General features: G+C 37.3%; 2 protein-coding genes across 2 annotated transcripts in view; one reads left to right on the top strand and one right to left on the bottom strand.

Moving 5' to 3' along the window:
• Positions 1-18,415, top strand: part of THOC1 (THO complex 1) — a 53,100-nt gene extending 34,685 nt beyond the window's left edge. The window contains exons 12-21 of the mRNA XM_043558425.1: positions 5,722-5,822; positions 7,265-7,331; positions 7,530-7,580; positions 7,672-7,742; positions 8,852-8,947; positions 9,522-9,587; positions 13,540-13,623; positions 16,320-16,467; positions 17,195-17,270; positions 18,006-18,415. Coding sequence (XP_043414360.1) covers positions 5,722-5,822; positions 7,265-7,331; positions 7,530-7,580; positions 7,672-7,742; positions 8,852-8,947; positions 9,522-9,587; positions 13,540-13,623; positions 16,320-16,467; positions 17,195-17,270; positions 18,006-18,301 — 1,056 coding nt within the window. The 3' untranslated portion in view covers positions 18,302-18,415. The remainder of the gene's footprint in view (positions 1-5,721; positions 5,823-7,264; positions 7,332-7,529; positions 7,581-7,671; positions 7,743-8,851; positions 8,948-9,521; positions 9,588-13,539; positions 13,624-16,319; positions 16,468-17,194; positions 17,271-18,005) is intronic.
• Positions 18,416-20,657: 2,242 nt separating this feature from the next.
• The window catches only part of USP14 (ubiquitin specific peptidase 14), a 48,592-nt gene continuing 42,161 nt past the window's right edge, over positions 20,658-27,088 (bottom strand). Inside the window, exons 13-16 of the mRNA XM_043558426.1 lie at positions 26,324-26,452; positions 22,542-22,602; positions 22,058-22,165; positions 20,658-21,410 (exon numbers count right to left, since the gene is read on the bottom strand). Coding sequence (XP_043414361.1) covers positions 21,259-21,410; positions 22,058-22,165; positions 22,542-22,602; positions 26,324-26,452 — 450 coding nt within the window. The 3' untranslated portion in view covers positions 20,658-21,258. The remainder of the gene's footprint in view (positions 21,411-22,057; positions 22,166-22,541; positions 22,603-26,323; positions 26,453-27,088) is intronic.

Here is a 27,088-nt window from a genome sequence, read left to right on the forward strand (position 1 = left end):
TTAAAAAGATACCATAGAAAAAACCATACCAAAGTGAAAAAACAGCCACAAACTGGAAGATACTCATCACCTGTATAACTGAAGAAGATTAACATTCTGAACATTCTGTCAATAAAAAGACAAGCCAGTGGAAAACTGGAAAGGTGGTATGTGCAGGTAGATTGCACATACAGAAACCTAAATCACTGATAAGCTTATAAAAAAAATGCTAACCATCTCTAATAGCCAAAGGAATTAAAATGATGAGGCAGTCGTTTCACACCAAATTGACAAAAGCAGAAAAGCCTAACAACAAATGGTATTTGCAAAGGTGTGGGAAAGGACGCTTTCATACACGCTGGTTGAAGTATAAATTGATTCAACCACTTTGCAGAGCAATTTTATAACTAGCAAAATTAAAACTTCTGTTCCTAGATGTGGCCCCTAGACAATCACACACATGCACAAGGAAATAATTAAGAAGACTCATTGTTTGTAAATTATGTGTTTGTAGGTGGAAGTTTGGAAACAATCTAAATGTTCATAAGCAGGAGGCTGGTAAATTACGGTAAATTTATGCAGTAGAGTTCCACAAAGCACTGAAAGTGGGTTAACTGGAGCAGAGATTGGCAAATCTAGCTTGCCACCTGTTTTTATAAATCAGTTTTATTGCCTCACACCCATGCTATAACATCCACCTGTTGTCTATGGCTGATTTGTACTGCCACAGCAGAAAGTCGTAGTTGTGATGAAGACTGTATCATCCACAAAGCCTAAAATAATTTACTAATTGGCCCTTAACTGAAATTTGCCAACCCCCGAATTATGTTACATGTATTAAGTTGTATAAATTTCAGTTATAATGTCTTGTGAAAATAGTTTATTGCAGAATAATATGTATAGAATTTGAAAACATGCAAAATACCTCAATATGTTATTTATAGATGACTACTTATGTAGCAATAATGTGAAATCTGCATTAGAATCATAAACACCAAATACATGGTAGTGCTTACAATAGAAGAGGAAGGGAGAGGGGAGCAGAAGAGGGAGGTTACAGAGGAGGGCTTAACAGTTTCGATAATATCTATTTCTTTAACAAATGTGGAACAGGTAAAAATGTTAGGATTTGACATGTCACTGGATAGAGAGACATGAATGTTATATTACTTAACTGTACCTTTTTGACATTTAAAATTTTTCATAATTTAAAAATTAGATAATTTGATATCAGCTAATGTGTTAATGATGACAAATTAAGATTTTAATGAGAATGCTCTTAATTTTTTTTCTAGCACAGATTTTTAAAGTACTTTGTATAAATGATAGAAATGGGATATTTCATACTTCAGTTTAATTTTACCAGGAATATTATTTACATGTACAGTTTATTGACAGAAAGGCACATAAAGATAAATAAGAATAGCATGATCCTTTTTAGGTTTAGAATAATAATCAGGAAGGCTGAAAGGCCTGAGCTGAGATGTGCAGTAAAAGCTAAGGTTGATAAAAAGACCCTTTGTTCAAGAAACAAAACAAAGAAATATTTGACCCATTGCATGATGTAAATGGTGTAATTTTCTAAATAACCAAAGAAAAGTAGAACTAGAAAATATACATTAAGGAAGAAATAATGCACTTGAGCGTGTCAGTTTTAGTCTCAGTTCTGTCACTAGCTGTGTGATCTTTCAGAGCTTATAGTTTCCATAAGCATAGTGTGAAGCAGTTAGCTTGACTGATCATACTGGTCCCTTCCCACTTCCGATTCAATGTCTTGTTGACTCCTGTTTTCAGTCCACTATTTCCATCAAAAACTATATTCTAGCATAAAAAATAAATGTGGGAGGGGTGCCTGGATGGCTTAGTAGGTTAAGTGTCCGACTTCGGTTCAGGTCATGACCTCACAGTTTCGTGAATTCAAGCCCTGTGTCAGGCTCTGTGCTGACAGCTCAGAGCCTGGAGCCTGCTTCACATTCTTGTCTCCCTCTCTGTCTCTGCCCCTCCCCTGCTCACGCTGTCTTTGTCTCTCTCTAAATTAAATTAAAATAAAATAAAATAAAATAAAATAAAATAAAATAAAATAAAATAAAATAAAATAAAATAAAATAAATAAAAAATAAAATTTAAAAAAGAAACGTGGGAGACCAAAAGCCCAAGATAGATGAAGAGTTTGTACACAACGCTAGCCATTTCAGTTCATCTCTCCAAGCCAGCAGGCTTGTTTGTATTCCCGACTGGCTGAACTACTTAAGGTCTTCAAACAGATGAGTCTTTTACTGGACTTAGAGTCTTGGTACCTCCTGTTTTCTTTCTTGTCACATACTCTCCAACTCAAGATTTGCTCCTATAGTTTATAGTTGTGCTTTTTCCAGGCAGTCTTCCTCAAGTTGCTTAGGCAAATAGTTGGAGGGTGGAACCTCTCACTGGAGAAAAGCGGGTTTCATGGGCAAAATAAGTGTGTTTTACTTTGGACATGAAATCTGATCAAGTGTCAGTTGAACATTCAAGTAGATATGTAGTAGCTTTGTAAGTATACAGATTTGGAGTTTAGCAACAGGGTCTAGGATGAGAGTATAGATTTGGTATATGGTATAGTTACCAGCTGTATGTAGTAATTAAAGGAAAATACAGACTAGAGAGAGAAGAAAACATTATGCAGCATCATGCAGAACCCTGAAGAAAATCAACATTTAAGGGGCGGGGAAGTCCGGGAGAGGAAGAAGCTTGAAGAGTAGCCAGTGAAATTGGAGAAAAACTAGAGAAGTGTGACCTTGTGGAAGCCAGGCATATCAAGTAGGATGAGGACTCTGAAAAAAATGTTCATTGTGGGTGGGTGGGGGGACACAGTTCATTGGATTTAACAACAAGTAAGTCATTGGTGATCTTGGCAAAAACAGTAAATTGGTAAACAGAAAGCCACAGATAGTGCAGGTTGAGGGGTGAATTGGAAACAGTTCTTTCAAGAAGTTTGGCTGTTAGGGAATATGAGGGGAGGCTGAGGATCTCTTTGAGAGAAGTTACTTAATGCTAATAGAAAGGAGCTTGGAAAGAAGAAAGGGTTGAAGAAAGGGGGGTTAACTGATGGGACTCAGTTAACTTAGGGAGATTGGAACTTCCAAATGGAAGGATTACCTTCAGCAATGAAGATGTTGAGACAGAAGAAAAAAGGTGAAAACAAGGATGTGGGTGAAGCTTCCAATTTATTGAAATATTTTCATTGAAGGTGGAGGTAGTTGATGTACTGAGAGTGGAAGGGTAGTTAAGTAATGCTTGTAATATGTTGAAAGGGTTTGCAGTAATTGCTGTGGAGAAGAGGAAAGAATTACAGCCTTGGAGAATAAAGAAAGATCACTGATTAGAGACCAGAATTTTAAGTTAGAGGCAGTAGCATAGGGGGATACCATCTGCAGAGCTATGTGGTTTGTATTTTCTTTCAAGTAGCTCCATCTGCAACCTCCATGGGAAGCCTTCGTGTTGATAGAGGGAAGGTGAGTAACTTGGTTCGATCTGGTGTTGCTGTTTTGCCCAGTAGATGTGACAGAAGTATGGCACAAAGGTGTTGAGGAAGTTGGCAAGAAAATGGTTGAAGAGAGAAACCAGAAAGTCAGGACCAGGACTCAGCCAGCTATAGCCGCAGGCTAAATCTGACCCACTGCTTGTTTTATTTTGTATTTTAATATGTTTACATAAGTACCTACATAATATAATATTCCTCTTGGCTCACATAGCCTAAAATATTTACCATCTAAAGAAGGTTTGCTGACCCCTTATCTTAATCAAAATAGGATTACTATAAAAACGGAATGGGACTAACAGGCAGAAAATAGATGATTCAAAGGACTTAAGGTCTCAGTCAGGTCCTGGGACAACTGAGTGAGAGACTGGAAGAATCAGAGGCTATGGTGAGAGGATTGTGAATTGAGGGTTTCAGAGCTGGGGTAGCTGTGAGTAATAACCGGCTCCAGCTTTTGTCCATAGCAGTGGGGCCACAGCAGAGCTATGCCTGTCCGTGGAGCTGAGGTCAAGGAACTTGAGAGCCTGGGTAGGGATGGTGAGGTCATCTAGGAGAGGAAAGGAAGTCAAGAGACTGTGCCATTCAATTTGGGTTGAGATATTTAATATGATAAATAATAGAATAAAAGGTTCAATACCTAAAGGTGAGGATTGGAAGGCCAGTCATGTTTAGAAAGGAGGAAGTGGCTAGTGAATGTTAGGTAAATGGAAGCATAGCCAAAGGAACCTGGGACCTTCAACTGGATTCCATTTCTCGGGCTTTCAGGTGTCTTCTTGGTTGGTTATCCATTTAAAATAAGGCAGCTCCCAGGGCGCCTGGGGGACTCAGTCCGTTCAGTGTCTGACTTCAGCTCAGGTCATGATCTCACGGTTCATGGGTTTGAGCCCCGCATCAGGCTCTGGGCTGACAGCTAGGAGTCTGGAGCCTGCTTCGGATTCTGTGTCTCTCTCTCTCTGCCCCTCCCCAGCTTGTGTTCTCTCTCAAAAATAAATAAACAGGGGCGCCTGGGTGGCGCAGTCGGTTAAGCGTCCGACTTCAGCCAGGTCACGATCTCACGGTCCGTGAGTTCGAGCCCCGCGTCAGGCTCTGGGCTGATGGCTCAGAGCCTGGAGCCTGTTTCCGATTCTGTGTCTCCCTCTCTCTCTGCCCCTCCCCCGTTCATGCTCTGTCTCTCTCTGTCCCAAAAATAAATAAACGTTGAAAAAAAAATTTTTTTTTAATAAAATAAACATTTAAAAAAATTTTTAATAATAAATTAATTAATGTAATTAAATAAGGCAGCTCCCCATTGTTGCTTTAGCTCTAGAAGGCTGAAGCAGCACAAGTTTGTGGATACAGGTTTCCATATTCCTTGGATATGAGGGTGATCTGGCTGCAACATCTGTCACCCCATTGATTGCCAGGATTGATTCGGCTGATGTAGCTGGCGAGGTGGGTGTCCCCTTCCTCTCTCACCGCTCCATGTGTGTCCCTCCCGAAGCTGTGTGCTCAGTCGAAGAGGACGGCCTTACCCAATAGAGGAGGACCGTTCTTCGGTCAAGGGTATACAAGTAGCTGCACTTCTCTGCTAGAATCTCCAAACAAGCTCTCAGCATTCCTTCAATACTCTAGGGACATAATCAGAATGACTGCCTTCATCATTGGAGGTCATTCTTATAGACCACCCTCAGGACAGGGTTATTGAAGAACATCCTTGTGAGTGACCTTCATGTCCTTTCTAATGCAGATTGTGTGATAATACAAGTATGATACAGTTTTCTCTAAAATATAATAGTCCACTTAATTCCCAGATGATTCTTCACTCTTACTTCCTTATTACTGAGCACCGGCTCTGTCATAGGCATTTTGTAGGGCTACAGAAATGAGCACCATCCCTTGTTATTATCTGCATATGGATCACTCTTTAGCCATTATTTCTTTATATGTGAGAAAGTGGTAGTCTTATTTTTACCTTTTTATATTTCTGGTTTGCTGTATCTTGACTTCAGAACCACAGATGTAACAGTGCTATCTACCGAAATAAATCTCTCATGGCATAAAATAGTTTAAAAATCTGAAGCCTTTGCTTCTCTGTCCTAGGGCTTGTGCAGTAATGTCTCATATTCAGTGAGCCCTCAGTAAATATTTTTTTAATTAAAATCTTTCATTTCTGTAGTAGAATAACCTGTACCTTTAGGCAAAACTTGAATTTAATGTGTTTTGTGTTGTGTGTTTTGTTTTTCAACTAGTTGATGGATTTACAACTGAGTGACAGTAACTTTCGCCGACACATCCTGTTGCAATACCTCATTTTATTCCAGTATCTCAAGGGGCAAGTCAAATTCAAAAGGTAAGTTAATGTGAATAGTAAATGATTTCCAAATAGTCCTTTCTAAAAGAGGACTCACTGATGTATTTTTCCTATGTGTCAGACTCATTTAATTTATAAGGGTTACATCCCTGAAACCTTCCTTTTGCGGCAACACTAGATAATCAGACGCTTTTGTTAGAGATACAAGATGTTAGGATATTTGTTTTAGAGAAAGGTATTGACTGGATCTACTATCAGTGTAAGTCTCTCCTGATGAGTGCCAGGGCTTCCTAGGGGTCCCCCAGTTGTGTGGGTGCAGGTCTCTCTGTTCCAGACATCCACTGTTCCCCTTTCACCTCACTCAGACCTTCTCCAAGCCTGATTTGCAGAGTAAATCCATAATACTTCTCTCACAAGATGTGGAGCTGTCTTAAGCCTTTAGAACTCAAAAGAATAAAGTAAATCTTTGAAGCACAGAGGAGTTCCAGTTTCTTTGGAGTTTCAGAAAACCTGATCAGTTCCTCTACTTCCTGAGTACCTCCACCTGCAGCACAGACCACTTCCTCTTGTCCTATCCATAACTCAAGTAGAGTTCATCATTACTCAATGGCACTTCTAAGCTGCAAAGCAGTGTTGTATTTATTAGTTGTGTGAAGACTGTGTCTTCACTACCTGCTGGCTTTGAATCCCGCTTTCATCAATCACTATGTGCAGTTCAGCCCTTTCAGGCTTTTGATTTTAATATAACAAATAGCAAGTACTCAAAAATGTTATTTTTTTTATCCTGCTATTGTTGAGTTTTAATATAGTTTGGTGGAAAGATCAAGGACTTTGGAGCCAGACCTAGGTTTGAATTCAAGCTTTGTTGTCTTGGGCAAATCACTGAGCCTTTATGGCCTCTGTTGAATACACACACATCCTCATTCTAGAATTAAATGAATAATGTGTGTAAAGTGCTCAGATCCTGGCACAGTAGTCTTACCACTATTTACTGGCTGGCAGTAAAGCACCTACTGCATAGTGAGAGCCTAATTAATGGCACCCATTAACACTTTGGGTCTGCCTTCACCCTTCTCTAGGGGTGGATTTTTTTTTTATTCATTGTGTTTTGATTGCCTTTTAAAGAAATGTAGCATGCTTTATCTGGATGTGCACCATGTAGAAGAATATGTTAATATTGTCTCAGAGGTTTTCATTCCACATTAAATTTATTTTAGGAAACCTTCATTGCTCTGTTCATAGTTAATCAGATTGAGTGTTCTCCTTTATACACCTTCATGTCTTCAATTCTGATCATCTTAAGTGAAGTGCAAGAATTTTCTCTTATAATCCTATTCATATCTTGGTAACTTCTGACACTGTTTACAGTTTGGTTAACTTATCTGTTATAGGCCTTGGGTTTTTACAAGATAGTATATAAGCCTTAAAATTGAATACACATTGCTGTAACTTAAGTGTGCTTTTATTGCTTTGTTTCCTAGTTCAAACTATGTTTTAACTGATGAGCAATCACTGTGGATTGAAGATACTACAAAATCAGTTTATCAAGTAAGTTCAACATGCAACAAACCCATGATTGAACAAAATGGAAATTTAGAATTTTCTTTGTTTCAGCCCCAAATAGGAAAATAAGGATAAAGTTAAGCTCAGGTACAAGATCACAAACACTTCTTGGTTCCCTGCCTACAAACCACACCTATGATGCAGAAAGTTGTTGAAAGCTTAGTATATTCTTTCTAATCACAGCTACTATCTGAAAACCCCCCCGATGGAGAAAGATTTTCAAAGATGGTAGAGGTATGTGTTTTATATTTACATAGTCTTCGTAGCACCAAATAGAATTTCAAAGGTCTTCATTATATAAATATAATTTCTTTGTTTTTCCCAGCATATATTAAACACTGAAGAAAACTGGAACTCGTGGAAAAATGAAGGCTGCCCAAGTTTTGTGAAAGAAAGGTAAATATATATGCATCTCAAGCAATATGAGAAAGGTATTTCAAAATATCATTTGACATTATTTCACATTATGGATATATGTATATGTGTATTACATATTAAAAAGTGTAAGTAGAACTGTATAAGAATACAACCATTTTGGGGCATCTGAGTAGTTCAGTCACTTAAGGGTCCGACTTTGGTTCAGGTCATAATCTCACGGCTCATGAATTTGGGCCCCACATCAGGCTCTGTGCTAACAGCTCAGACCCTGGAGCCTGCTTTGGATTCTGTGTCTCCCTCTCGCTCTTTCCCTCCCCTGCTCATGGTCTGTCTCTCTCTCTCTCTCTCTCTCTCTCTCTCTCTCTCTCAAATACATATTTATTGAAATAAATAAATGAATTTACAAGAATATAATCATTTTGATTTATTTCTTTTTTTTTTTTTTTTAATTTTTTTTTTTTCAACGTTTATTTATTTTTGGGACAGAGAGAGACAGAGCATGAACGGGGGAGGGGCAGAGAGAGAGGGAGACACAGAATCGGAAACAGGCTGCAGGCTCTGAGCCATCAGCCCAGAGCCCGATGCGGGGCTCGAACTCACGGACCGCGAGATCGTGACCTGGCTGAAGTCGGACGCTTAACCGACTGCGCCACCCAGGCGCCCCAATTTATTTCTTTTTTTAATTTATTTTTATTTTGAGGGAGAGAGAGCGTGAGCAGGCAGGGGAGGGGCAGGGAGGGAGAGAGAGAATCCCAGCTGTGTCAGCACAGAGCTCAACATGAACCCAGAAACCATGAGATCATGACCCGAGCTGAAATCTAGAGTCAGATGCTTAACCAACTGAGCCTTGCAGTTACCCCTGATTTACTTCTAGTTGAATTTTTCACCTTAGATTTCTTGTCATTAAGTTCCCAGAACAAATTATTATTATTTTTAAAATGCTATATATATCCACTCCTTGCAATTTGTTCCCTGGTGTGGGATTTTTGTCTTCTAATGATTGTTTTATAATAATATGAAGCTTTGATGTTTTTATGGGAAGAAAACAAGAACTGAATTTTCTTTTACATTAAACACTTTTATGTGTGCTATCCATTTGTAAGTCCAGTGTGTTTTGTTCACCACAGAACATCAGACACCAAGCCAACAAGAGTAGCTCGCAAGAGAACGGCACCAGAGGACTTCCTAGGGAAAGGACCCAACAAAAAGATTCTAATGGGAAAGTAGGTTAACCTTAATACCATCTCCTATGTGGGATGGTATGTTTTTTTTATATTTTGAAGATGTTACTGTAAGCACTCTCCAGTTTTTGTGTTTTTCAAGTTTTTTGTGTTTGGTGCATACATAGATGACTAAAGCAGACCACACACTGTCCATCTCGATGGCCCATTACATGGACTCATGCAGATAGATAAGCTTCCATTTTGTTTCTTGCTCCCAAAATCCATGGCTCTAGGCTATGCCATTTTTTTCCATGTCATAGACAATACAGTCGCTGTTAGAATGATCCAGCTCATTTCCAGCTGCTGTAAGGTACCACAATCCTTCAGTTTCTGTTACTTTCCAGTTAATTATTCATTGCTTTATACTCTACTTGAATATTTTTAGAAAAAACAAACGATTGTAATCATTAAATATATGCTTATATAGAAAATTTGCTAAATAGCAAAATTTAACGAAGAAATTAAAACTCATTCTGTCACCACCTAAAAATTCACTGTTTAAGTTTTTTTTACAATTTTAAGGCATATGAGGATGATGTCCATAAAAAAATGTATTTATGTGTCTGTTTTGTAGTGAGGAGTTAACAAGGCTTTGGAATCTCTGTCCTGATAACATGGAAGCTTGCAAATCAGAGACAAGGCAAGTTTAAAATGTTTCACATGAAGTATTGCTTTTCTCACATGTCAAGTGAATGAAATGAATTTATTGTGTTGACTTTGGCACAGCAGAGTATGGTTTCCCATCATGAAACACCTAGAAGCACTGGCAGAATAATTTTAGAAATCACAAGGCAATACAAATGCATAAAAGAAGAGGGAACTGAAAACTGAAGTATGAGCTAATATGGTTACTTCTAGCTGAGAAATTTGCAAATGATTTCCACTTTGGGGAGCCAGGGAACTTGGGTTATAAGAGCTACAGAACGACAGAAGGTAAGGCCTTAGGCCGGCACACATTTGCAACTGAGTTTCCCTTGAATAAATTTCAGGCCTTTGAAGCACTGCACTGAACATAAAAGAACAGATTAAGGAAGAAGGATTTGCTCACTGGCACAGGAACAAGCTTGTCCATTTCTACCTGGGGTGTGGGTGAAAAGGAAAAAGTACTCCCCGAGAAATTATAACAAGTCTACTGTCATGCAGTCCTACAATTTAAATTTATCCTACCTGCAGTTCAAAGGAACCCCCAAGTTAAGGGTGAATTAAAATGTCTCAGTCTGATGATAAAAATCTTTCTGGAGGTTACACCTTCAACCTAAGCCATACAAGGATCCTCCAGATAAAGTCTGATAAGATAACCATCCACACTTAAAACATTCGAGAAAACAACCTACCATGAGAAAGAATCAGCAGATAGAACAACAGAACTTAGACAACCACTTCAGGTAATAAAACCATCAGGTAAATACAGCTTAAAATAAGTATATTTAAGATAGCTAAAGACATAAAAGAAGGAATTAATTTTAAAAAGGAACATGACACTCTGAAAAAGGACCAAGCAAATTTGAAAAAACAAATAATCTAGCAATAGACACAGGTGGAAATAAGAATTAATGATTAAGAAATCACCCAGAACAGTAAAAGGGATCAAGAGTTAGAAAATACGAAAGAATAAAAATCAACCACAGAATGAGGAAATAGAGAATGAGAAAGAGACCATAATCAAGATAATGACTGAGGATTTTTCAGAACTGAGAATAGGCATAAATTCTTAGGTTCAAGTACAAGTCTTAAGTAGGATAAACAAAATAAATCCATATTTCTACATATTGTTGTAAAATCACCCAAGAGAAAAACCAGACTACCTGCAAAAAAAACAAAATTAGACTGACAGCTGACTTTAAGAACAAAACAAACCAGAATGAGTGTTAAGAGAAGGTATCAACCCAGAATTCTGTAACAAGTTACAGTAGATCAATCAGGAAGGAGTGATTGAGAAGTAAAGTTACTTTCAGATTAAAACAATATATTATCAACAGTCCTTACTAAAAAAGCTGTCAAGGAAATGGAACCCAGAAACACTGAGTAAATTACAAGAAGGATTGCTATTCAAAGACATTGGTAAACATGAATAAATCTCATCAAGAATTCACTGTATAAAACAGTAGTAATTACTATTTGGGGATTATTTTAAAAAGTAGAACTAACATTTGATAAAAGTAACAGGGAGTGATCAGAAGAATTAAAGAATGTTACAGATGAAGGTAGAGATAGTAACTAGACTTCCAGTAAAACACGCTTGTTAAGTATGTAAAACAAATAGAATGTGTAACTTTGAAATGACGATACAAGGAAATATAGAAGATTCAAGCAATCAAATAAAAATAGGCAAGGAGGAAAAGCCACATAAGAAACACGTAATGGAAAGCATAAAATTATACAGTTAAAAGAAATTCACATATAACAATAAATGGAAATGGACTTCCTAGTTCAAAGATATTAGTCAGTATATATTTTTTATTATTTTGAGAGAGAGAGAAACAGCAAGTTGGGGGGGGGGGGGGCGGTTGGTAGGGCAGAGAAAGAGGGAGAGAGAGAATCCCAAGCAGGTGGAGCCAGAACTGCGAGATCATGACCTAAGCCAAAGTTAGATGCTTAACCAAAAGAGCCATCCAGGCACCCCTAGAAGTTAGTATTCTATTTTAAAAGTCCATCTATATGTTGTTTATAAGAAACACCTTAAACATAAGGATATGGAAGGGTTGAAACTAAAAAAATATATGTATGATGTATGACAAATGACAATTAGTTATATGGATATCAGATAGAGTTTTAAAGGCAGAAAGCATTATTAAAAATAACGACAATCACTGCATAAAGGTAAAAAATGCATCAGAAATACATAGATCTTCTAAACCTTGTTTCTAAAGAAATAAGTCTAAATAAGGATTAACCAGCTCACAACCTTGACACTTCATTTTGACACTTCTACAAAATGTTTTACTAGAATTTTGATAGTAAATACTTTCAGTATTTAATAAGAAGGGTAAGAAAAACTTTGGATTTAACAAGACAGCAAGCTTAGTCTTACAGAAAACACAAATGCATTTAAATTATATGTGAGTAACAAAATGTATTTTAAAAGCTTTCACATACTTTTTAATAACTCCAGAATCAAAGAAGAAATCATAACGTAAATTAGAAAACACAGAATTAAATGGTAAAAAGTATTATAGATTTAAACTTTGGAGAAATAGAAAATAGAAATTTACGACCTTAAATGTTTATAGTTTTTTAAAAATCTGAAATTTAACTCAGTTAACTGAAAATTAAGAATCCAGCAATGGGGGTGCCTGGGTGGCTCAGTCAGTTAAGTGTCCGACTTTGGCTCAGGTCATGATCTCAATTTGCTCTGTCTCTGTCTCAGAAATAAACAAACATTAAAAAAAAAAATTTTTTTTTAAGATGTGTTCTAATCAGACCCTTGAATCTTATTTGCTTGACTATCAAAATCTTACTTCTAAAAACAAATTCAGTGGGGCACCTGGGTGGCTCATTCAGTTGAGCATCTGATTTCGGCTCAAGTCATGATCTCACAAGTTTGTGAGTTCAAGACCCACATTGGGCTCTGTGCTGACACCTCAGAGCCTGGAGCCTGCTTCAGGTTCTGTGTGTGTGTGTCTCTCTCTCTCTCAAAAATAAACATTAGAACAAAATTTTTAAATCAAAAAAACAAATTCAAGAAAGATGCCATTAAAAACCAACCATGCTATCATGGTTACTATCTAAAATAAGCTCAAAGTTAAACTCTTCAAATTTTAGTATGGTATGGTTATTAGTGTGGTTTTTATTAATTCTGGTTTAAGGAAAAAACATCCTTGGATATGGACATTTGGATGTGAAATTTTCCTCCTTGCTGGGGAAATTCAAATGTTATTAAACCCCAGGCTCCCCCTGTGACTAGTAACATTACAGTGTAGAGTCCAGTGACTGTGTTAGATGGAATACAGTATATGGTAACATTGCAATACCACACTGCCCCTCTTTATTATCCTCTTTGAGAAGTTTAGTTTTGAGTCATTTACCTTTTTTTTAAGTTTATCTTGAGAGTGTACACATGTGCATGAGCAGGGGAGGAGCAGAGAGAATCGCAAGCAGGCTCTGTGCTCACAGAGCTCATTCCCATGAACTGCGGGGCTCATTCCCATGAACTGCGAGATCACGACTTGAGCTGAACCCGAGAGGCAGACACTTAAACGACCGAGCCACTCAGGTGCCCAGAGTCCTTCACCTCCTTAAAAATATGAGTTCCTGGGGTACCTATGTGGCCCAGTTGGTTAAGTGTCCAACTTCGGCTCAGGTCACGATCTCACGGTTTGTGTGTTTGCACCCAGCGTTGGGCTCTGTGCTGACAGCTCGGAGCCTGAGCCTGCTTCAGGTTCCATGTCTCCCTCTCTCCCTACCCCTCCCTCTCTCATGCTCTCTCTCCTTCAAAAATAAATATTAAAAAAAAAATTTTTTTAATCTGAGTTCCTAAGTAATATAACTAACACAAGTGTGGGTAATATGAGAATCTTTCATTGCCATCATTTTATGATTATTTATTATTAAGAACACACATGATCCTCACTAGGTATTTTTATAACACCTAGGGAATACATGCCAACTTTGGAGGAATTCTTTGAAGAAGCCATTGAACAGGCAGACCCTGAAAACATGGTTGAAAATGAATACAAGTAAGTAATGTTCCTCATGAGCTAACATTCCACAGTATTTTTTTAGGAATTGTAAGTACACCAGAACACTAATTAAGAGACATGGCTGTTAGGGCAGTACTTTTCCTCATAGGGGAGTTTACGTGCCAAGTTCACATTAGCACACGTCCTGATTTCAATGACCATGCCCACTAACAAGCAAGACACAGAATCATACCTGTTTCAGAAAATAAGCACAATCCCTTTGGACCCCCCCACCTCCCTTCAACCATCCTCTTTTCTTTGTTCCCCTTCAAATCAGAGTCTCCCAAAAGGCATAGATAACCGTTGCTTCATTTCCTCACCTCCCATTCCCTTGTCAGCTCACTGCTGCTGGGCTGTCTCCCTGTCCCTCCACTGAAATCACTCGTCGAGGTCACGGTGTCTTGTTTTGACCTCCCAGCAGCATTCACCACTGGTCTCTCCCTCCCTAGATAGTGTGTTCTTCTCTGGACATCCAGCAAACTCCACTCCTGCCTGTTTTCCTTCCTGCCTCGCTGCATCTCACCTGGCTCCCCATCCTCTACCTAACTCAACAAATTTTGGAGTAACTTCAGGACTCAGTCATGGCTCCATCATGTAAATCTAGGCAATACCACACAGCACTGTGGTTTTAAATCGGCACTTTGGTGTCATGATTTAAGGGCAAGGACCCTCGTGTCAGACTGTCTGCGTTCCAATCCCAAGACAGTGTCTCCTACTGGCTAGGCTGCTACAGCTACTATAGCACCCCTCTGCCTGTGTCCTCATTGTTAAATAGTAATAATACCCACTCTACAGGGTTATTCTGACGATTAAATAAAATGGTTCACTTTGAACCACACAGGTCATGTATTTAGCACACAGTAAAGAGTGCTGTGGCTGACGTGACCTTGTGACTAGTTAACGAGTTAGTTACTGTAATCTCTTAACTAGTGATGCTCCGGTCAGTTCTCCAGAAGAATTGTGATCTTTAAACTCCTGCTTAAAATTTTCCCATGACTGCATATTAAAATTAGGATGAAATCCAAATTCCTTACCTGGATCTAAAAGACTTCAGTCTGACTCCTCCCCCTCCAGCCACATCTCCTCCTCCTCCTCATTTTCTCTCTGTTCTAACCATACCAACTAGGGTTCGGTTCTTCACCTCAAAGGTTTTTCTATCCCAGGGCCTTTGCACTTGCTATTATGTTTGCTTGAAACTTCTCCCCCAGGTATTCCCATGGCTTGTGGTCTTATTTCATATCTCTTCTCAGATTACTGCCTCAGGGCAGTTTTCCCTGGCCCATCACCCCCCCCCATCAGAAATTCTCACTTTTCTTGGTTTTCTCATCCTTACCACTGTCTGAGCTTCCTACACCTTGTGTTTATCAATAATAATGATGCATTCACATTTACTGTGTGTCAGGTACTCCCTAGGCACTTAACATATATACCTCTAAAGTAGAAACTGCTCTTCTCTCCGTTTTACAGTTAAAGAAAGTGAGGCGAAGCGTGTATTGAATACATTGAATAATGTATTGAAGTTCTTATCTAGTAAATGACAGAGCCAGGAAAATCACTCTGGCCTCAGGGCCCTGCCGTTAACTGCAGCACTAGTGTCTTGAGGGCTCCGTGACCCTGAGTGCCGAGTTCAAGTATTTGTTGAATGAATGAATGTGATAGTTCTCCAAGAACCTTAAGAACCTGAATGGTATGTATGGATTTCTGGAGAATAAAGTTTGTATTTATGACTGGCAGGATTTTGAAAATGTGTAAAAGATTCAAATTTTTTAAATGGGAATGTGTCCGAGAAGTAGACTGGTTCCCTGTTCAGGCAGAGCCCTGTAGCATGGCATTAACTTAGCAAGACCATGGTATCGGAGTAGCTTTGCAAGTACCAGCACACGTTAAAAGTAGAGGCTCATTTGTAAGAGAGGACTAAAGAAATCAGCTTGCTACTCTTAAGAACTTGGGGGGGAACTGCCAAATGACTTGCAAAAACTCACAACCAGAATACATTTGTGTTCTAGATTCTTCTGCAGCTTGGCTATTTCTGGAACATTATCTTTAGAATTTGAGGTTTCCATTTCTCACCTTACTGTGTACCACCCACTGCTGTGCTTCGTAACAGTTCATGGATTCTCTTCTTGCATCATTGCTTATTGTGTTGGCTGTTCAAGGTTTCCCTTTTAGTTTTGGAGCCATTTTTCTTCACTGGGTTTGGTATTAAGCAAACTAAAACTCAGATGTTATATAAATGGAAAATAACATTGGATTAAGTTTATGTGGTCAAAACTCAGCCGTTGAATTTATAAAATATTCTGAAATTCACACCTGTAGGTGGCATTGACAGTATGGACATCAATTTACTGAACATAGTAAACCTTATTGTGAATTTTTTTTCCTAAATATATAGATGATTACTGTCCGGCACATAGAACATCTAGTTATTACTATACAAATTGACTTAATCTTAAGTAAAATGTGTATAAACTTTTCAAATGTGTTTGCTGCATATGAACCTGTCTCATCGGATTCTGCTGGTTTCTAGTATTATAAGTGAACTGCATACTGAGAAGGTCCTTAGGAATAAGATCAAAATGAAAAGAATGGTGCCTTCAGCTATTTAGAGTATAGAATTTCACATGGTAAGTTATATTAGAAGGCATATAGAAATAAAAAAACATAAATTATAAGATGGACATCTCTTTTCATAGGGCTGTGAACAATTCAAATTATGGTTGGAGAGCCCTGAGACTACTAGCACGGAGAAGCCCTCACTTCTTCCAGCCAACCAACCAGCAGTTTAAAAGTTTGCCAGAATATCTTGAAAACATGGTAATAAAGCTAGCAAAGGAATTACCAGTAAGTAATACAGATGAATTTTTTCATATTCTTTAGGTGATGTTATCTAAAATGATTATCACGATTTGAGCAAAGAAGCTGAATATACAGCTTATCATGTGGAAAAAAATAATGATCTACAAACCCCCATTTTTAGAATAAGGAAAAATATGAGTATATATTTATAGGAAGAACATAAATTGATAAAGTATCCTAAATTACATGCTGTATAAAAAATGTATTAAAGTCCACAATACTTTGGTTAAACTATCATTCCACCTGTAAACTCAGACATGAAATTTTTCCTGTTTGCCAATGCACTTTTATCAAACAGGATCTGAGGGTAGCAGTAGGCATCTTGGCCTATCTTTCTACTCTGTTCTCTTTTCTAATACAAGTTTCTCGTATTACTACAACTCAAAAATTTTTAAGAACACGGTTGCTCCCCTGGTTTTCCCCAGCCCACTGTTACTGTACTAAGATATTTGCAAATCATTATACTTTTTATTGGCTTCCTTCTTCCCAGGTTGGGGGCAGGGGGAGTCTTTCTCATTCTCAGATCTTACCGTCCACTCCAAGTTAACACCATCCCATTTGTGATCCTCACCTGCCATTCCCATTTAATATGCTCAAGGATAAAGTTCTGGGTCCTCTATTTGGAAACTCAACCATTCCTGTCTAACCTGAAAGTATCCCCAGGTATTTTACAAGTCAGTATTCTTTGAAACATTCTTCTTCCTCATTTTAGCCTCCTTCTGAAGAAATAAAAACAGGTGAGGATGAAGATGAGGAAGATAATGATGCTTTACTGAAGGAAAATGAAAGTAAGAATTGAATTTTCTTGGCTATTTTACAAAATTGGAAAAGATTGGGGTTCTTTGTTGAGAGGTACGTTATTTGATCTACTTCTCAACTTCTACCACTTATCTCAGCTGTTTCTTATAGTGAGGAATTTTAAACATTGTTTGACAACTTGTAATTCAAATATTACATTTTATGCAATAAAAATGTGGAAGTGACGGGAAGGAAGGTACTTACATTTGAAGGCGACCCATACTTGTTAATTTTGACAGGGATTGGGGTGGTTAGAAGGGAGCACCTGGTTTCAGGGGAGGCCTTCATAATGACACTAGAGGCAACAGCTTTAGCTTTAAAAGAAGTATTGAGGGGCGCCTGGGTGGCTCAGTGGCTTCAGCATCTGACTCTTGAATTAGGCTCAGGTCATGACCCTAGGGTCATGCGATCGAGCCCTGTGTCAGGCTCCACGTTGAGCATGGAGCCTGCTTGAGATGCTCTCTGCCCCTCTCCCCTGCTTGTGCTTTTTCTGTCCTTCACGCTCTAAAATTTAAAAAAATAAAAGAAATACTGATTTCCTAGTGATCATGACTGTAAGAACAATATTCAACCCACAGAAAATATAGAAAGGAATTGTTTTACTTTTAAAGCTTATGAAAGGTGATTAATATTTCAGTGGCCCCGTAACTTCCCAGTTCTGTTGTACTTTGAATTGTACATGTCCTCATACTTTGTACATAATTTACATTTTGTGTGTTTTCAAGGCCCTGATGTCCGGCGAGACAAACCTGTGACAGGGGAACAAATAGAAGTATTTGCCAACAAGCTGGGCGAACAATGGAAGATCCTGGCTCCCTACTTGGAAATGAAAGACTCGGAAATTAGACAGATTGAGTGTGACAGCGAAGATATGAAGATGAGAGCTAAGCAGCTACTAGTCGCCTGGCAAGATCAAGAGGGAGTACATGCAACGCCTGAGAATCTGATGAATGCACTGAACAAGTCTGGATTAAGTGACCTTGCAGAAAGTCTAACTAATGACAATGAGACAAATAGTTAGCTTCTTTTTCCTTCATTTTTTTTTTTTTATTAAAACTGTGATAAGATTTTGTTACCAAGCAGCATTTGATAAGAGGTCCAATGGTTTTGGTAAACAATAAACATTTTTATAACAGTTGTTGTACAGTTGGCTGGTGCTCCAAAAACAAAAGAACACATTGGCTCTTGATGACTGACCTCAGGGTTTCAGAAGGGAGTAGGATGGGAAATGGCCAAAATAAAGTGACCTCAAGGTCAAGTATCTTTGTTAAATATTTATAATGAAGTCAGTAAGCAATATTTAGGGAGCATGGTGTTTCCTAAGATATATGCCAGATTAGATTCCTGCATGCCATTAGTAGTTACAAAATTTAATGTGCTGTTCTGAAAATCCCAGAATGACTTTGTGAAACCATATGACTGCTCTATTCTCATTCATTTGTGCTTTAAAGCAGAGGATCAGCAAACAGTGGTCCATTTTCCATCTGTTTTTACAAGTAAAATTTCATCAGCACAGATGCCGATTCCTTTAAGTATGACCTATGGCTCCTTTCATGCTACAACACAGTTAAGTAGCCACAACAAAGATTATGGCCTGCAAAACCTAAAATAATTTACCATCCACCCTACGCATTACAGAAAATGTTTACCTTATTTCTTTTAAAGTTGGAGGTTGGCAGTCTAAAACCTAGTCTTTTTAGCTTTACAAAAATTATTTAACCTCTTTAAGTACTTAAAATAGAGATTTATACTTCAGGGACTATTGTGAAGTTTGAGATGTATTATGTGAATGCAATCTATAAACAGCAAAGCACTATGTAGTAATGGCTGGAGTTACTACTATCTATTAGTTACTAGCAACCAGAAAGATAGTTACTACCATCTATTTCCCACGTAAGTATTAGGTCATCACTGTTCATTTGTTTTGAATCCTGAAAGGCTACTAAGTGCTTATTACACCATAAATGTTCTTGCTTGGGCTTAACGTCCCTAGCTAGTCCCGACAGTGCTACAGCACAGCTGTACTATCAAAAGGGCCTCAGTGCTCATGGCACAGCATACAAGGCACACTCAAGAATCAAGACATTTTCTGGTCTACTCTCCCTTCTCAAAAACCTTATATGCAAGGCTGAACTCTAAAATAGCCTTATTTAAAACACTGATATAAGTCCCAATTTCTTATACTTAAAAAAATCTTTGGAATAATGCTTATTTGGATCAAGTAAGATGAAATCAATTTTATAACAATTAAGGAATTACAATTTTAAAATTCTAACTCCATACAAGACCTACTTTGTTCTAAACCTACCTCACCTGATCCAGTAGCTACAGCATCCTGCAAATCAGAAATGTGAATTCTAATTGCTAAATTTATGTCCTCAAAATGGTTCAGACCAAGACAGAATAAAAACTGCAGTCACAAGCCTCATGGCAATATCTAGGAATCCTTACCATTCTTATGGTATATGGTCTCCTCCTCCCCATTCTAGTCTGTACCCTCTTCCAAGGCAAAGGGAATAAGGACTGCCAATAATTACCATTTAGCTGAAGAAGCTATTTACAAGTAAGTTTCCCTGAAACGCTTATTTTATCCCGTCTCTGATTTTATCATATTGTTCAAAGTTTAGAGGAAAACGGCCATTATTCTCTAGGAAACTAGTAGTTATCGGTGCTGTGCTCTGCAGAGCATTAAAACAGCCTAAAATCAGGCATTTCATGATAATCCCCCAAACTTCATTTTACATACCTAACTCAAAACCAGAGACTAATTAGCTAATTTTCTATCTTTGTCTAGCAATCAATCAAGGCTCTTAAAGATGAGGAACTAATTAGAATGTGTTAAAACGTAAGAAACCTACCATACTGAAACACCACATATTCTTGGTATTTTTACCATCACTTTAAGTCACTATTAAATTCTGAGATAGACATGGAGATTTTGGGAACAGATGAAAGTAAAAACAATTGAGCCAAGGAAAAGAGCAATAAACGTCATTGCAGTCAGCATCCAAAGAACTCCATTACTTTTACAACTTTATATTTCTTTTAAACAATATGTGAGGAGACAAAAAAAAGATAACATTTTTTAAATGGATGCTTAACAGCAGAATAAGACTAACCATCTGCAGAAACTGTATAGATTTACATATTACCTAAACTCAACCCAAGCTCCAACACTCAGTAGACAAAAGACTTGAGGTCAGAAGCTGTTAGTCCCTCCTTTTTTTTTTTTTTTATTAAATATCCTCATTTTCTAAAAATAAGCAACCAGAGCTTGTCAACTTTTTTTTTAAAGGTTGATGACTACAAAACCATTGCAAAGTTAAATATACAAACCATAGTACAGAGAGACACAGTAATAAATGTATAATCAAATGTACTATTACTGATCACAATTTATTTTAAAGTCATGAAAAGCCAGCAACAGTCAGGCTGGACAAATACTTGATTGTACCCATGTTTCCATGGGATGTGGGCAGCAGCACTGAGTAACACAATGAGAAAAACACTTACTTCCTTTCTACCTTCCTGGTAAAATTTTTGTTAGATAAGGCAAAGGATGGGCAGCTATGAATCACCGGTGGTTTGAACCATGCAAGAACAACAACAAAGAGTAATAGGTGTGCAATAAACATCTGATTGCTGAATCCTGGGCTGAAAAAGGGAGAAAAAACTTATCACAGAAGGTAATGGTTGAAAGGCATTTTCAGATGAGAATTTTTAAAAATTAATGCAAGAAATAAGCTTTTAAAAAATATCTTCCTGCAACCTTTATACAGGGGAGCACAGTCCAAAGGCAATTTTCTTTATTCTGTAATTTTTTTTAGGTTGATCCACAGAGTGGTCTGCTTCCACCCTCTTTTGTTCCACACGAGGGGATACACATAAAACCACCTAAATAGCTTCTGCTAAAGCTCTGGATTATAGAAATGATCAACAAATAACATTTATTTCACACCTAAACATAAATAGCTAAAATTACTGTTCACTTTCCTCTTCCATTATTTCAACTCTGCGAGGCCCATACAGTAATACATATGCTATATGCCAGTCTCCACCACCAGAAAGCCGCAAGATATCCTCTGGTGTCACGATGCTGACCTTATCATCATCAAACTTAATCCACTCATCTGAAGAACAAGAGAAGAAAATGAAATTAATATCCTAGAGGATTTTCTCAGTTTCATTTCAAAAAAAAGTACGGAGTAATTTTAGGCTAAGTAGTATTCTATCTATCATACTAACAGTTTTCCAAGTGTAGTCCAGGGACTACTCTGGTTCATTTTCAGCGATACCATAAAAGTCACAATTATTGTCGTAACACTATTAAAGCATTAGTTGCTGTTTTGCCCTCATTCTCTCAAGTGTGCTTTGGAATTTTCCAGAAGTCACAGAAGATGTGTGATAAAGCAACAGACAAAATGCAGAAACAGTTAAGAGGATCCAGCTGTCTCCTATCAAGCCAGACAAAACAGACCTACAAAATCAAATCAGTACTATTTCTCTTGCTATTTTTTGTTTTGGAAAATAGTTATTTTTAGGTTATTTGTGTGATGTTTTTTTATTTTATTACTGTCAGTTTTCACTGAATTAATTTCTCAGTAAATATTAGGAGAATCCTTAAAAGCAAAAGCTCTTTGTGGACCTCAAAAATTAAGAATGTAAAAGGGTTCTAAAACCAAAAAGTTTAAAAACCACTGGGTTACAAAATTTGTACTAAATAAACTGTTAACATAATTAACAACTGGGAAAACAAAAAAACAACAACAATCCTTACCTTGTTTCCTTTTTACCCATGATACATAATGGCCTGAAGAGCTAGACCTTCCCTGATGTGTTAACACTGCTTGCAAATCATAGTATCCACAATTATTGGAGCCAATATCTAAAAAAACGTAAATCCAACATTAGACAATGAATAGGTGCTTTCTCAAGCTAGGTAAGCAAGCAAGAAGTCTGATGGTTAGTCTAGAGAAGTACTACTCTATTATTAGAATTCAGTAAGACACTACTGTTCAAAATTAAGGATTTATGAAAGATATTTTATGAAGTATGGTAGTATTCACAGAACTAATGCCAAAAGACTGATTTTTACTGTGTCTAAGGCACATTATATTTTAAGAAATCTGACTTTTTTTAAAGCATGCTATCTGAAAAAATTCCTAAGTGCCAATACAATAATTTTACCTTCAACACACACACACACACACACACACACACAACACAGTAGTAACTCAACTGAAGTTATTTTTTCCACTTACCATCAGCAAAAGAAAAAGGTTCATATTTAACTTCTTTCTGGGGACTACTCTTTTTGTCACTCTGAGGAGAAAAAAATTTAACTTTAAATCATGATATTGGAAATAAAATTTATATTCTCCAATAAGTATTCATTTCCACAAATATTTACTGACTACAATACAAAACAAAGACAAAATGTAGTCTACCTTACAATTTACTAAAACGATATAACTATAGTTAACAAAACTGTAAACCCAAAGAATCTACACTCCAGCAATACAATCTTGTATGTATAGTAACAGACCCTCTGACCAACTATAAGCCACTAAACCTAGAGCACAGCAGTGAATAGAGCAGTACAGATAAACTGTTCTAGAACACAGAAGGAAAACCCAAGTCTATATTTTAATCAAAATACTATCAAACCACATAGGATAAGAAAAAAAAAAACGGTTATATCAATAAAACCGGAAAGTCAAATTGCTGCAACATTAAAGCTACTAAGACATGATCACCTGCTCAAATGAACTGAATCTTAGTTTAAATGAACTAAGCTCTTTAATTCAGCAAATATTTACCTAATATCAAAACACAGGATTTACTACTTTAGACAAAGGTTTGTAGTGGGAACTCTCCCTGCCTCAGCCCATTTCAGTGTGTAATACAAAAATTAAATTTATCTAGGCATATGGACACACATTTCTTGAGAACTGTAATGCTAATGAACACAATGCAAGCAGTTTAAAGATAGGTGGAACAACAAGAAGTCAAAGGATCCTACAACAAAAAAGTGGCAATTAGGTCAACCATTCCTTTTAATGGAATTAAAATTTAATATTGAGAGTAACCATAGGAAAAGCTACAGAAAGAAAATCATTTTTTAAGTTATAGCTAAATTAGAAATCTATCATATGTTCAAGTAACCACAAGGCAATAAAGGGAAATGGAAAACAGAACAAAGAGAAAGCAAAATATAACAGATTTAAGAAATCAATAATTATATTAAATGTAAATGGTCTAGAGGCGGCTAGGTGGCTCAGTCGGTTAAGCGTCAGACTTTGGCTCAGGTCATGAACTCACAGTTAGTGAGTTCGAGTCCTGCATTAGGCTCTGCATGACAACAGAGCCTGCTCAGATCCTCTGTCTCCCTCTCTCTCTCTGCCCCTCCCCTGTGCTTGTGCTCTCTCTCAAAAATAAACTTTAAAAAAATGTTTTAATGTAAATGGTCTAAATATACCAATAAGAAGAGATTAACAGAGTGTCTTAAAAAAACATGACCCAACTAACTCTATGGTGTCTACAAGAAACTCCTCAAATATAACTATATAGGCAAATTTAAAGTAAAAGAAAAGATATCATGAACACATTAACAAAAACAAAGCAACGGTGGCAATAGTACTGTCAGATAAAGTAGACTTCAGAGCAAAGAAAATTACCAGGGGCAGAAAGTGACAGTGCATAATATAAAGGGGTCACTCCACCAAGAATACTTAGCAATCCTAAAGGTGCAGGCACCAAATAACAGAGCTACAAAACCTGCACATCAAAAGCTGACAGAACTGAATGGAGAAACACATAAAACCACAATTTTAGCTTCCTCACTCTCAACAATTGATAGAGCAACATCACCATCAACCAACTGAATCTAATGAACATCCAAAGAACACATTCCATTCAACAACAACAGAATGCAAATTGTTTTTCAGGTACCCATGGAATATATATCATAGCTAAAGGGAGGGAGAAAATTTTGGAAGCCATGTATCTGACAAACAATTCATATCTATAATATAAAGAACTCCCAGAGCGTCTGGGTGGTTCAGTCAGCTAAGCGTCTGACTCTTGATTTTGTCTCAGGTCATGATCTCATGGTTCATGAGATCGAGCCCCAAATCAGGCTCTGGACTGACAGTGCAGAGCCTGCTTGGGATTCTCACTCCCCCCTCTCTCCGTCTGCCTCTCCTCTGCTTGTGCTCCCTCTCTCAAAATAAATAAGTAAACATTAAAAACCATATATACAGGGCACCTGGGTGGCTGAGTTGAGCATCTGACTTCAGTTCAGGTCATGATCTTGTGATTTCTGAGCCCTGCGTTGGGCTCTGTGCTGACAGCTCGAGCCTGGAGCCTGCTTTGGATTTTGTGTCCCACTCTCTCTGCCCCTCCCCCACTTACTGTCTCTCCCTCTCTCAAAAATAAATGTTAAAAAAAATTTTTTTTATACACACACACACACACACACACACACACCACACCTACACATAAAGAACTCTCAAAATTCAAGAGTAAAAAATAGCACAATTAGAAAATGAGAAGACATGAAAAGACATTTCACCAAAGAGGAAATACAGATAGCAAATAAATACATGAAGACACAGTCAATATCAGCCCTTAGGAAAATGCAAATTAAAAGCCACAATGAGATATTGCTGCAAACCTATACAAATGACTAAAATGAAGAATAGTGACACCACCAAATTCTGGCCAAGACTGAAGAAAGTGGATCAGTCATATGCTATTGATAGGCATCTAAAATGGTACAGCCTCTAGGGAAAACATTTGAGTTTCTTAAAAAACGAAATGTACAACTACCATGCAATCCAGCAACTGTGCTCCTGGGTAATTATTCCTAGAGAAATGAAAATTTATCTTCACACTGAAACTGGTAGAGGAATGCTTATGGTAGCTTTATTCACAATAAACAACCCAGCTATCAATAGTTAAACTGTGGTATACGCATACCATGGAATACTCTTCAGCAACTCTACAAAATGACCTGGACTAATTTCCAAAGAATTATGCTGAGAAAAGACAATCTCAAAGGTTACATACTACATGATTCCATTTATATAATGATCTTGAAATGACAAAATTACAGGAACGGAGAAAAGTCAACAGTTGCCAGGAATTGAGGAGGTAGAGGCCAAGGGAAAGTGGGTTTGGCCACAAGGGGGCAAGTATGCAGAAACTTTGGTTGATGAAAATGTACTGCATCTAGACTGTATTAATGTCAATTTCCAGGTTATGATACTGTATTATCGTTTTGAAAGATGTTACCACAGGGGAAACTTGGTAAAAGGTATTTGAATCTCTTCGTATTAGTTCTTTTTAACTGCATGTGATTCTACAATTATCTCAAAATAAAGCTTAATGTTTAAAAATAAAAGCATTTAATACACATACAGTAGTAATTTGTAGAAGAATTTAATTTTAAACTTGATATACAATATCACACTAGAAATCTCTCGTTACCAGGAAAGATGTTTTTCGTAATGAAAAAAAAAAAAAAAAAGAATCCAACACACAGTTCAGCTGTACCTTATCTGAACCTAAAATAATACAACTTATTAAATACAAAGTCTAAGATTGTGATTTTAGCAGTTAAAGGCAGGCACACCAGCAGCACCTAAAAGATACAACTTAGTTGTCACAGTAGGCATAAATGAGCCAATACTCTACAACATGAATTCCATCTTAAAATAGAGATAATTCCATGACTTACAAGGAAAACAATAAAATACACTAAAAACACTAGGCAAGATTTTATGTAAAGTACTTTGAGGTGATAAAAGAACTTTAAGCTTAAGCTACATAGTACAGGGAAAAAATATTAGGGCTTATTCTACCATAAAGGGCCCATACACCATAACTAGAGTTCTTTTTCTTACACTAAAATATACCCAAAACTTTTGTGAATAGAGAAAACAGAGGTTCATCCATTTCTACTAAGAGATTAACGGTAACAAAGTAATTGTTGAACAAAGATTAAAATATCAAAATGAGAAAATCAGCAGTGAGAACCTACTGTCTTTGGCTGCTGATTCACTTTTTTATCTTCTAGATCCTTGAATTTTGATCGAAAAGAGACCATTTTCTCCTGAAGTTCTGGTGTACATAGTTCGTACACGTCCAACATAAGAGGAAATTTAACATCCTATATACAAACCAAGAAAAAAAATGTGTAAACACTTATAAAGGTAGTTATTAAAAATATCTATAACACTTTTATAGTAGTACTTTCATAATCAAAAGAAGTTGAAAATAAAATTTATAAAAATCACTTGCAAACCTATGCAGCTGAAAACATCACAGTGCTTATTTTCAATCTGGTCCTAATTTTCCTTTTTAAATAGGCTCCATGCCTAACTTGGGGCTTGAATGCAGGATGCTAAAATCAAGAGTCACATGCTCTACCAACTAAGCCAGCCAGGCACCTGGGTCCTAACTTTTTAAGGTAAAAAAAAAAAAAATTAACCACAGAGGAGTTACCAAAATTTACATGACAAAAGAAGCATTTCAAAAACATTAGATCAGGGGCACCTGGACGGCTCAGTCAGTTAAGCGTCCAACTTCAGCTCAGGTTATAATCTCACGATTTGTGGATTTGAGCCCTACATCGGGTTCTACGCTCTCAGCTCAGAGCCTGGAGCCCGCTTTGATTGTGTTTCTCCCTCTCTCTCTCTCTGCCCCTCCCCTGCTTGTGCGTGCTCTTGCTCTCTCAAAATAAACTTTCAAAAAAAAAAAAAAAATTAGATCAGTTGCTGTGAAAATAATTGACACTTATAATGGA

This window comes from Prionailurus bengalensis, chromosome D3 (genome assembly GCF_016509475.1).
Source record: "Prionailurus bengalensis isolate Pbe53 chromosome D3, Fcat_Pben_1.1_paternal_pri, whole genome shotgun sequence".
NCBI lineage: Eukaryota > Metazoa > Chordata > Mammalia > Carnivora > Felidae > Prionailurus > Prionailurus bengalensis.